The 12,771-nt window shown below is 38.8% G+C and overlaps 2 protein-coding genes across 4 annotated transcripts in view; one reads left to right on the top strand and one right to left on the bottom strand.

The window, feature by feature from the left end:
- adcy2a (adenylate cyclase 2a) overlaps window positions 1–8,046 on the top strand; it is a 71,702-nt gene extending 63,656 nt beyond the window's left edge. The window contains exons 19-24 of one of the 2 annotated variants that reach the window (XM_034874428.1): window positions 1,083–1,224; window positions 3,805–3,951; window positions 4,234–4,344; window positions 4,444–4,558; window positions 6,040–6,164; window positions 7,386–8,046. In XM_034874428.1, the coding sequence (XP_034730319.1) occupies window positions 1,083–1,224; window positions 3,805–3,951; window positions 4,234–4,344; window positions 4,444–4,558; window positions 6,040–6,164; window positions 7,386–7,538 (793 nt within the window). In that variant the 3' untranslated portion in view covers window positions 7,539–8,046. Of the gene's footprint in view, window positions 1–1,065; window positions 1,225–3,804; window positions 3,952–4,233; window positions 4,345–4,443; window positions 4,559–6,039; window positions 6,165–7,385 lie in introns of both variants that reach the window. The other variant, XM_034874427.1, reaches the window with a different exon arrangement.
- Window positions 8,047–9,936: 1,890 nt separating this feature from the next.
- dnah5 (dynein, axonemal, heavy chain 5) overlaps window positions 9,937–12,771 on the bottom strand; it is a 113,551-nt gene continuing 110,716 nt past the window's right edge. Inside the window, exons 87-88 of one of the 2 annotated variants that reach the window (XM_034874454.1) lie at window positions 11,596–11,827; window positions 9,937–10,624 (exon numbers count right to left, since the gene is read on the bottom strand). In XM_034874454.1, coding sequence (XP_034730345.1) covers window positions 10,473–10,624; window positions 11,596–11,827 — 384 coding nt within the window. In that variant the 3' untranslated portion in view covers window positions 9,937–10,472. The remainder of the gene's footprint in view (window positions 10,625–11,595; window positions 11,828–12,771) is intronic. The other variant, XM_034874455.1, reaches the window with a different exon arrangement.

Here is a 12,771-nt window from a genome sequence, read left to right as displayed (position 1 = left end):
AGACCACCGATCAAACTATTTAAAGCCTTTATCGGCCGATAACGATCAGTGACCGATCAATCGGAGCACCCTTAAAATTAAGTGTTAACGAGCAGTTGGACAGGTGTACCTAATAAAGTGGCCGGTGAGTATATATATATATATATATATTGTTTTGTTATTAGATGTATTAAAAAAGTTTTTCTCATAGGTTTACAAAAATGTTTGTATCATTACCCGATATCTAATATAGTACATAAGTATATGTGTATCACCAGCACTATTAATAATTTGTAAACCTTATTAATTATAATTTTATTGTTTAACAGTAAAACAGACTTTTCTAACTGTGAAATGATAATTAACTAAATATTACATCATTAATGTTTAATATAAAGCATTACACTTTTAATAAGCAGTAGTTCAAGTTATTTAGACACCCATAAGACCTAACAAGATGCTTATAAACATAAATAAGTCCATAAAAGTGTTAATTAAAGCACAATTAGTGCATTTGTTATTGCTTATAAGACACTTTTAGGCTTTTAATAGAAACTAATGGTTTATATACCTGTAATAAACCTTAATCTGTTTGTTAAAATTAATAAGACTTTATTAGTAATCATAGATTGAACACATTTATTGTTTGCTTGTAGATACCTATAAGAAAAAATGTTTGTGGACAGCTCATGAAAAATGAATAAGATGTTTATTATATCATCAAGTGTATTATATATCAAGTGTTTTAATAACTGTTAATTACTGCTTATTATAAGCACCTTAAATAAAGTGTTACCGTCTTGTTAATGTAGTCCTGGCAAAGTCATTTGTGGCTTTTCATTTCTGATTTCACCAAAGCTTTGTAAACCACTGCATTTCTGTCTTGACGGACATTGTGGTATGAGTTTTTTGAAAATGTGACAAAGTTGTAGCCCGTTCTTTTCAGTGTTACATATTCTTTTTTGTCTTTAAGCCATAGTGGAATCCACATTTTGAGGCAGTTTCTATTTTTTCTCTGTGACTTGATGGAAGCAAGCTGTACAGCTGTACCTTCAGTCTCTTCACCTCTTTGTCCTCTTGTAACAGAATGAATATTACTGTAGGTTAGACTTTCTGTGGAAGAACAAGTTCAAGAAGGAGTGCGAGGAGATTGAAACAATGGAGAACCTCAACCGGGTTTTGTTGGAGAATGTCCTGCCTGCTCACGTTGCAGAGCATTTCCTGGCACGCAACTGGAAAAATGAGGTATGCAGTTGTGTTTTCTATCCATTATGCATGTATTGTGTTTAGTTCTTGCAGTACCAGTGGCGATATGCCAAGGTCCATTACATTCAGTTTAATGTCAATACATTACATCTGGAATATGTACATATTTCTTTGCTGCCTTTTATTTATAATGATATATAATTAATTAAATATTTAGGCAATAAGATGTATAATTCAGTTTATGCTGAAAGTGTGACACATCAAACCTACAGAAGTCTTGAAAGGCAAGGTAAAAAAAGAAATGTGTCATGGATTGTTCTCAATGAACGTCTGGATAGACCAGGTGATGTCAATCTTAGGGTTTTAAATGCCCAGACTCATTTGGTCTTGCCCCAACAATTAGCACCATGGGTTCTTCTAAGCAGTTTCACTGAAACTGAAAACAGTTGATGCTCACAAAGCAGGAGAAGGCTATAAAAAAGATAGCAAAGTGTTTTCAGATGCCAATATCCTCTATTTGGAATGTAATTGAGAAATGGCAGTCATCAGGAACAGTGGACGTTAAAGCAAGATCTGGAAGACCAAGAAAAATATGAGACAGAACAGCTCGCAGGATTGTGAGAAAAGCAAGTCAAACAATGGCCACAATGAGCAAAGGTACGTTTGGAGAAGAAAGGGCACAGAATTTAATGCAAACAACCTCTGTCCAACTGTTAAGCATGGGGGGGGGGGGTCAGTCATGCTTTGGGGTTGTATTGCAGCCAGTGGCACAGGGAACATTTTATGAGTAGAAGGAAAAATGGATTCAATAAAATGTCAGCACATTTTGGACGCTAATTTGATGCTATCTGTGAAAAGCTAAAGGTAAAGAGAGAATGGCTTCTACAAATAGATGATGATCCTAAACACACCTCAAAATCCACGGTGGATTACATCAAGAGGCTTAAACTGAAGGTTTTGCCATGGCCTTCACAATGCTGGTCAAACAAAGTCTATACATAGTTCCATTATGTTTTACAGCAGACATTTGTTGTTGACTATGAATTTAGGTGTTTATTGTTCATACTGCATTTGTCTGAACTTTCAATTCCATTTTTATTAGGCATTTAGGGCTTTAGCACGGCTTTCTTGTCTTCAAAACAGCCCAATTTAAAAGTAAAAGTTTATCTTTTACACACTAGATACTATCCATGGCCAACAATCTCAGCCTTTCAGGTCTTCTATAAAAAAAATGTAGCATTAGAATGATTCATTACCTAGACGAATGATAAAAACATTAGTGAATTTGCTGACATGCCTGAGACTTTCCCATGCATCATTGTTACTTATATCCCGAGTGTATGAAGGTAAAAATGGTGCAAAATGTGAAAGTGCATAGATACAATGTGAGCACTTGTAGAATGTGATTTGAGGGCTTGTAAAAAAAATCTGTACTTGTAGATGTGTTGTGAGCACTTGTAAAATATGATTTAAGAGGTTGTAGAAGTAAATCTGTACTCACATTTTTTTTTTCCACTCCAGTCACTTTTCCAGTACAACCACAACTCAGTGATTAAAAATCAGTGATCTCTCGCTCCAATGTGCTCTCTCGCATCACACAGCGGCGAGTCTGCGCACGACTTTTGCAACACTTCTAGCGATACATTTGGTGCAAAACTAATTTGTATCTCTGGACAGCAGGGTTTCTATCGTCAGATGAAGGACAACTCTGTCCAGCTAATTTATGTAGCATGAAAGTTAGCGTTAGCTAACTAGCAACTAGCCCGCTTCTAAATACTGTTATCACCTTTTAATTATCTCAACACTGTTAACAGTCCAAATGAAACACTGGCGGTGAGCTCCAGGTCTTGCAAACGGACGGCCATCAGTGCGGCTTGGCCAACGTGGAAACATTCCTAGAAAGCTTCGCTGCCGACCTCGACCTGATCTGATCGGAGCTCCAGCTCATTTACATTTTAGTTATCCTAACACTTTTAACAGTTAAACACTGGCGGTGAATGTGGTTGTGGTTGTACTGGATAAGTGACCAAAGTGAAAAGAAGAAGAAAAAAATACTAGTACAGATTTTTTTCTACAAGCTCTCAAATCATATTCTACAAGCGTTCATATCGCATCTATGCGCTCTCACATTTTGCACCATAATTACCTTCATCCGAGTGCTTCTCATAGTGTGAACTGGGAAACGTTTCACATCTTAGTAAGGTTAGCGGACTTGGTATCCTGGAGGTAATAGGAGTTTAAATAGAAGTGATGCTTCTGCTGCAAAAATTCTGACAAGAGTCAGCAGACACTCTCCCTGCATTTTAACAGGATCCAAGAGCAAGTTGCTTGTCTAATGGATTTTTAAAGTCACTCTAATTTGGGTGTTCATTTTTCTGTTTATCATGTGTTTTTGTCTGCCTCTCTGATCCCGCTGATGCTTTCATTGAAGAATACTGTCAAGTATTTTTAAGCTTAAATGTACACAGAACGCTCTGATGGTCTGGATCTGACATTCATCATAATCTTGTCATCTGTTTGTCATCCATGTTAATAACTACGTGGCTTATCAATTTCAACAACAATTTTATAACATTATTTTGCTGCTGTAAAAGCTAACATCTGTATTTTGTCATGCAGGATTTGTACCACCAGTCCTATGACCTGGTGTGTGTCATGTTCGCCTCCATCCCAGACTTTAAAGAGTTCTACACCGAATCTGACGTCAACAAAGAAGGATTAGAGTGCCTCAGGCTCCTTAACGAAATTATTGCTGATTTTGACGAGGTAAATAACCCTCACTCTTGCAACCTTCACAACATCGTACATGTGCACCACAATTGCTAGAAGAAAAAACAGGACATCTTATCGAGTAGGTGTCAGTGATTTTCTAGTAGTATGGATAGATAGGATGCTATGAACTATGCAAGCTACATTCTCCTGTGTTAGTAACTTAATACCTTAATAATATTTTGAGAGGTTTTGACAGGATGAACAATCACTTACTCCATAAACTGTGTCTCATTTGTTTTAAATGTTTGTGGATTGTGTTTTTATTTGTGTTTGTAGCTGCTGTCCAAACCTAAATTCAGTGGTGTGGAAAAGATCAAGACTATTGGCAGTACTTACATGGCTGCTACTGGCCTGAATGCATCACCCGGGCCTGAGTACACTTTACAGGTAGGCTCATCACACGCATTAAAATCATGCTCAATTATTGTGTCAATTATTGTCACCTGTCGACATTTTTATTTTGGTTGTTTCCTCCCTGTTTCCCAGGAGCATGACAGGCAGTACATGCACATAGGGACCATGTTAGAGTTTGCATTTGCCTTGGTGGGGAAGCTGGATGTTATTAACAAACACTCCTTCAATGACTTCAAACTCAGAGTTGGTGAGTTACACACAAAAGCTACATTTAAAAGCAAAGTGCTGTTAGAGTTAGTTCAATATTTTTTTAACTACTAAAAGGCTTTTACCCAATGGTCGTATGGTTACCTTTTCAAAAAAGTGACTTCCACCTGTGAATTCTCCATCACTTCACCAGTCAATGTTACTGGCCAGATAGTAAGAATAGAAAATATGAATTCCTCTAAATATACTTTGTTGTCTGTCAGACATAAAAAATGAGCAGATAAATTAGATGAAATTTGAAGGTACAACAATATCCCTGCTGTTGAGTGAGAGGTACCGTACATTGGCAGAAATCCTATCTTAGCATTACTTTGTTTAGAATAACACAACTGGAGTTTTAGTACATAGAACAGGGGCTTACTAAAATAATTTTTGAAATGTAATTTACTGACATGGACAGGTAATCTTCATGGGTCCATTTCTTTCTAATTTTAGAGTACCAGGATGCTGTGGAAGATAATTTAATTATCTTGATAGAAACAGAGAGAGATGTGCACTTTACATGTCTAAATATCAAGACTCATGTTTGCAGCAAAACATGGGTATAGTCATGGCAACCTAACAGCAGAGTAAGAGAGAGACAGACTTAAGCTTAGAGGGAGAAATGAAGACAAAAGCATTGCGGGCATGTCCCAGCTCCCTTCTTGCGGTAAGAGTCAAGCTTGATACCTTTAACCTGTCTGCGAATATCACAGCATGGGATGCTCCATTACTCAGCAGTGTGCATGTGTGTGTGACTGTACATCCCTACTGCTTCCAGATGGGCCCAGGGCGCTCCAAAAGAGAGGGATACAAGTCCCCACCCACTGGTGCTGGACAAATGCTTGTGCACTTGTGCACATCGCAATTTCCAGCAATCTGGAAATTGACTCAGAAGCCAGAGTTAAGAGAGGCACAGTGTTATCTCAGTGTTGTGAAAAGCTTCAGAGCCTGCTAGCAGAGGTGCTGGGAGTGTTAGGGATTAAGAGTTCAGCTGCATTTAGATTCCACTTCATCTCATCTTCTGATGACATCTTGTGAAAAGCTGTGTCTATTCTAAAAGCAGCAGGTCTCTTGCTGAAGGCCTTTTGGGGCTGCACTCAGACATTAATCAGTAATATCAAAAAAATGTAATTGTTCTTGTATGACCTCAGAGAATGAGACAAAATAATGATGTGCTTATCATTTCCTGATTCAGTTACACCTTTTTCATATTAGAAGAAAATGTCTCTTTTTCTTTACATGTGTCTGATGGATCAAACTGTAATTTAAGATGTGAGAAATGTATGGGAAAGGTAATACAATATCTCTAACTGTAATTATGTTGTTGTTGTTTATTAAACCTGCACCCAATACCACTAACCCCGGTGTACTGTAATTTCCCATTTAGATCACAAAAAGGATTTGAAGATGTAACTGAGCAAATATGGTAAAAAAAACATCTGGAATATTCACTAATTGGTGCTTGGTGTCCTTTGTCAGGTATCAACCATGGTCCAGTGATTGCTGGAGTCATTGGAGCCCAGAAACCACAGTATGATATCTGGGGGAACACAGTGAATGTAGCCAGCAGGATGGACAGCACTGGAGTCCTAGGAAAGATACAGGTAATTATGGGGTATGTGCAGCAATATTGTCCATTTTTCATATAAACCAATCCCGTGAAAAGCTAAAAGTCAACCATGAAGTGTTGTATGTCCAAAACCTGATGCTGAGTTTGACTCTGTGCTGAACAGCTCTACTGTTATCCAAAGACTATTGCATATTATTCAGTGAGCCACACCATTTTACTAAGGGACATGTTACAATTGGGCTTTGTCCCTTTTGTACTCAATACTACATACACTGTCCTGCTGCTGTATACACTCACTAGTGTCTATTAATTCATAGCTAAAAATAGCTGTGCCAACAATAGTGCCAATGAATATTATTTGCTTAAAACTGCAGTTCTAATTTCTAAAGATTGGCATCTTCAGAAGTAATGAATGGACTTGGGACCAAATGCCACAGATAGGGCAGGAAAGTTGGCAAGTATCAACCCTAGTTTCTTTTTTATGGGTTTTGTTAAAAATAAGAAAAACCCTTTTCTGGGATGCATTCAAGAACAAACCAGTTTGAGAAGTCTCTGTATCTGTCAAACATCACATTCTGTTTGAAGTTGATTGCTTCTTTAAAAGCAGCAGCACTGCTCCATTTTGAGACACTTTAAATGTCAGAACCGATGTTTTAAAGATACAACTTTTTTTTGCCTCAGCTTGTGCTATTTATGGCAGCAAGGAGATCTCAACATTTCAACATCATGTCACATCTTCAAATCTTACATTTTCACCATGCTGGGCACTGATAAGATATGTTTTTTCTGCATGGCATGTGGCTGTGGGAATCATTCTGTCTTCAGAGAGCTGTATTACACTTCACAGCCTGCACACATTTGATAGAGCCATCTGCTGTGCTGTGCAATGCAGAACAACTGCAGTGCTTTCAAATGCATTCATAGATTGTTTGTTGATATTTTAATATTCAGAGACAACAATAAGAATTGTTATTCCAAGGTAGTACACATATTTCACATCCTGTTTGATGGCAGGCACCTATCAATTGCAGCTCTTAAATTGTGCATTTTTTCAATGTGAGATGAAATTAATCTAAAGATTTAAGTTTAGACAACACTTTATATCCAACTTAAAGTCAGATTTTTGTCTGTTGATACAGAGCAACATATGGAAATATATTCCTTTGGAGAGCTAAGAATTTTTGCTTGCAGGAATTTAGTATAGTTGTGTTTAATATAAGCCAAACGGATGTTACCTATCTGGTTCTCTCTGTAGGTGACGGAGGAGACAAGTCGCATCCTTCTGACCCTGGGCTACATGTGCTCTTGTCGAGGCATTATCAACGTCAAGGGCAAAGGGGAGCTAAAAACCTACTTTGTGCACACTGAGATGACCCGCTCACTGTCCCAAGGGAATGTAATGTCGTAAGACTGGTTCCAAATATCCTGGATTTTACACAGACAAGAACAGATGTTCATTACAGACGGAGATTTGATCTTCTCAATGCTGTTGTAACAAAAAGGAATCGTGTCTGCGCTACAAGGAGGATAGAAATCTGATTTGGATATAATGCAAGTTACCTTTTCCACAGCTGTAGTATACATTTAGTCACTTACTGTACAGTATGTAAGTGTAGCATGTACAGCAATTAGGCAATAACCCCTGAAATAAATTTGAATTTGAATGTAAGATCGAGAAAAGCCACAGTGGCACAAGCCAGTCAGATCGAATGTATACAAGTTTAGTCCGAGAGAAGAATCTGAAATTGTCTAAATTAATATTTTGACTCAGTTCTGGGAGGCTTGAGGCAGTCACATCAAAAACATAATCTATAATCTGTTCACTTAAAGGACATGGTACATTTTGGACAAACAAAAACATGTAAAATAAAGAACGTGGCTACAATTTTAACATCAAGGCCTCTTGATCCAAAAAGTCAAGAATTTTAGCGTGAATAATAATACAAAACATTTTACTAATAACCAGAGTTTCCCTTCAACCAATCCCAGCAGTCCCACGTGCCAGACTTTGTATCAGTATGTGACTCAGAGCCAATAACCAAGCGGCAGTGAGAACGGATCGACGTCACACATATGTCGCCAAATTCATTTCCTTGTTTCTGATATGAAGACAAGATGTGTAACTCGAACATCTCACATTCATTCATACAAAAGTACAGTGAAAGACCATGCAAAACATTTCAGACCGTCCTGCCAAACTGTATACATTTACATTACATCGAAGTCGGCTGGAACGTTTTTTTCACTCTGAAGTTGCTGAAAGCTGCCGCTGTTTCAATCCTGTCGACTCTCTGCAGCAGGCATGGCTGCTGAGTTTCCCCCAGGACTGAAGCAAGGCAGACACACACACACACACACACACACACACACGGTGGATGCAGGAAAAACCAGAGATGAGACGTACAGGATGACCTAAATTGAGGACAGGTATGCTCTTTATTGTAAGTGCACTGATAAGTCCGATAAGTACTTCATCGAACCGTATGAATGTGTGTCCCAGGCCAGGATAGGAAATTAACTAACAACGTGAAGATCAACAAGCCACTGACAGACATTTCATATATTTAATTCATTTAATAAATTGTTATTTTTGGGAGCTTTTGTACAAAAGTTTTTTACAAAAGCTCCCACAAAATCCGGCATTTTGGGCCGCAACAATCTCAAATAAAAGCTGCAAAATCCTGGAGGGACCGAAATGCCATTGAGAATTGAGAAGTTGTTCTGGTTTAAAAAACAGCGAGCCAACAAGGAGACACACATATGTGTAGATAACTCCAGGAACCTAGTAAGGAGCATGAAGTCTGTGTTTTACAGGCGGTCCATAAAAGGAAAAGCACTAAAAAAAAAAAAAAAGAATCTATGAATATATTCTGATATTCATGCTGCCAAGTTTCTCAAAACTTTCTTAATACTTTAATCAAGTTGTCTTCATTGACTACACAACACTAAAATATTTTAAAGTATTTATTGCATAGGTCAGATGCCTGTTTGTAGCTGGTCAGACAAGGCTGCTGGGATCAGATCTGAGCCTTACATATTTAGATGTCAGGTTAGAGTAAAACTACAGGACAACAAAGGGATGAAATGATTTTAGTGTGATGCTTTTAATTTGGGAAACCCAAGCCTGATGTGTGAACAGTGTAGCTTTAGAGTGCATATGGTATGGTGGTTTTGTAACAAAACAAAATACTACAGAAAAAGTGTTTTGCTGTTTTGATGATGCCATTGTTTTTTCTAAAAACTTAATTAAAATTTATATGTATTTCAGTTCTACTAAGTGTTATTATTTGCATGCCAGCTTCTTTAAAAAATAAACAGCTCCCAGCATATTAACATGACAGCAGTGTGCTGTGATGTGCACTTGATCTAAAATAAACAGCAGGATGATAAAGCATAGACATAAGTTGAGGACATCAATCAAATACCTTGTTTCCGATTAAAATGAGTCCTTTTTGGTTCAACTTGTCCAACTCTAGACCGCTCTACGTGACATTGAGCAATGCCCCCGGTGAGCAGATGGAAAGATACAATATATAGAGACTCATCAGGGCCAAAACTGAATCATTCAGTAAAGCAGCTCTGTCTTTGTCCTGTCTGCTTTACATTGCTTTCTTTTTAAGAGACTAAAATCGAATGAAAGCAAATGGACACAATCCGGGTAACACACACAAGACAGATGTGGTTAGATGTTAACTGGCCCAACTACGTAAAGTGTTACTGTTAAAAAACTCAGAGCCTCTTTAATAAATAATAATAACTAATGTTCATCCTGATCTTTATCCTGAAAATGATTTATGTTATGGTAGGTTCACTGCACGGACCAGACTCCAAAACTAGAAACCTTACGCAAGAGCCTGAGGAGCCAGACATTTATAGCTGACCTTCACACCGCCGTCATCACACCACAGCTGCCTTTGTCCCATTTAACCTCGAGCAAAACAAATAACTGACAAGATTTTTCAAATTTGATCATTTCTGTTGACTGAAGAAAATACATTATTTGATCTCAACTCCTGTAATTTTCTGTACGGTCACTTTGCTGTCACTTACAATAGTACGTACTGTTAGCGATTGCTCTTATTCTACACTAAAAAGTTCCTCTACACTAATGTTTCAACAGGCTTTTTTCCCATTATCAGGAAGTGCTGGCTTTACCCCTGGTGCCTCTAGTGTGAAAAGAAAAACAAGTAAGTAGATTGCTGCATATAAGAAAAAAACAAACAGTGGTAGCCATGGTAACAGCTTTTTTTTATCCGGCAGACTCTAGTCTATGGGTATGTGACTGATGGGAAGTCACTATCTAACCTACAAGATGTGTTACAGTGTTTCTTAACATGAGGCCTCATTTGACGTCACAGAGGAGTGCCACGCCCCGTAGGATCCAGTACTCTGGAGGAAGGGAAGTCTTCAGGTCTACAGCTGCGATGTAATTCATGTCGGTCCTAACTGGCTTCTTGTAGATTGGACAGGAGTAGAGGCGGGAATCCTTCACTCCTGCAGCAAAGAAAAACAACATATAAGTGTCACTTGATACACACTGCCGAAGAAGAAAATCAAAAACGGCAACTAACGTTTTACATGAAAAGTGATAGAAAACAGATTAACAGCTGGCAAAATATCTTAATGAAGTTCAACATACATCTTCATTCCTAGAGGTTTTTTAAGTCAATGAGATATTTAAATCAGTGAGGCGATACCATGGTCAAATCAGGCAAAAATCAGATTAGGAGAACATGTGGTTATTTCCCACTACTCCCACAGTACCGCCTTATTGCTCTTTGGTGTTAAGTTAGCTTAGTAGCTGGTTAGTTGTTGCCTGCTGTTTCACAAGCAAACAAACAGCCCTTGTCCAGTCAGTCTTCAGAGATGCACCTCATCTCTTTGAAGGGGGTCACAATTAAGTAGAGGAGTTTTCAAGACACTCATGCATGTCACACAATGCTCTTGCAACCACTTGTCTACAGAAATATTCCTTACTACTCTCCTTTTCTCTGGCAAAACACACAAACACACACACACACACAAACCCAGCAGGCAGCCTACTTGTGGGAAAAGCTGGGAGGGGACAAGGTGTAAACAGACCGCATTATGTGTGTTATTGGATCATTAATTCATTTCCCAGGCAGCCTGGCTTGCAGGCGTCCACTGGGGCCCCGTCTCTCTGCTGCCTGCCTGAATGTAGTCGGGTCTCATTCAGAACAAACCTCGTGCTTCATACGGCTGGTAATCTATTCCCAGACAAAATAAATAGCACTTTGTCTGCTTGACATTTAAATGTTACATGCAAATGTTGATGAGGAGAGAAGAGGGATGGACTGAGACTGACAAAGACAAGAAAGATTGATCATGTAATGAAAAAGGACAGGATAAAAGTGTTTTTAATTCAGTCACATTTAAATACCCTTTTTACCTTTTAATCTCAGGAGGCTTCCCTCCATCTAATGTTCTCAGGTAATCATTCTCACCATTATTCTCAGCATACATCCTGATCACAGGCATCATCTCGAAGAGTACTTTGGGTTTGGAGTCGATTAGTTTACAGCTGCGGCGATCCCAGCCGGCTCCCTCCAGGTAGAGGCCGTAGACATACACTCCCTCTGCGGGGGGTTGGGTGATGTCGTCCTTCATCCACCTGGTCACTTCGTTGCACAGCACCATGCGGTCCAGGGCCCAGCCCTTGTTGGCCCGAGTGATCTCCTACAAGTTCAGGAACAAATCCACAGGTTCAGGCAATGGTGTGGGAACTATAACAAGGCAGTATACGTGAATGACAGAGCTGACATTTGACAACTGTTTTCTCACAAAAAAATCAATTCTGAGAAAAGGGCTGTAATAGAGGTACAATAAAGAAGTACTGTGCAGGGCAGAGACGTACACTGATTGCGCTGTGTCAGGTGCTGCGCCAACAGAAAGCAAATGAATCCTGTACCACTCAAAAACAGCAAATCCAGAGTGCATTTTGTAAGGGGGGAACATAACAAACAAAACCCTTAGTGGGCCAAATTAAAAAGATAGGGATTGACAATCAATGGCAAGGACAGTAAGAAAAAGCCAGGAATTTTGGTCATCCAAAATATTAGGCCCCTTCGAGATGAGCCAGGCCTGCGCAGAATCCATCACTGGCCATCGCCGTCCAACGTCTGCCTGATAGATTTGTGTCCGACTTGGACTGCAAGAACCAGGGCATGATGGGAAACACCTGGTTCTCAGCGGATCTAAGAGCCCATTGGCTCAGAATTGACTCATAAATATGACGTTTTATATAAACTTATTGTTTTAGAATTGGATAGATTTCAAGTGATATTTTTCTAATTTTAAGGCACGTGTGGCTTATGGTAATGTTTAGTTGTCAGAGAAACTAAATGGACATATGTTCAGATTACAGATCATAAACTGTACAGTCTGCTTATTTTTTTAAACTCAGCAACAGATCGTCTGTAGAACATTTTAAAAAGTTACTCATAAAAAACAACTGGAGACTAATATATATGGGTCTGATAACATTTTAATTAATCGGAATTGGACCAAACGGGATGTGAGTGTTTCTGTGACTTCCTGTTCGGACTAAAGGCAGATTTAAACAGCTGGAAACTCTCTGACTTGACCGCAGCTTTTTGTCACCGCCACCGCCACAGCTCGTC

This window comes from Etheostoma cragini, chromosome 6 (genome assembly GCF_013103735.1).
Source record: "Etheostoma cragini isolate CJK2018 chromosome 6, CSU_Ecrag_1.0, whole genome shotgun sequence".
In the NCBI taxonomy this organism is placed as follows: domain Eukaryota; kingdom Metazoa; phylum Chordata; class Actinopteri; order Perciformes; family Percidae; genus Etheostoma; species Etheostoma cragini.
The sequence above is the reverse complement of the archived record's forward strand: the minus strand, read 5'-3'. Positions and strand labels throughout refer to the sequence as shown.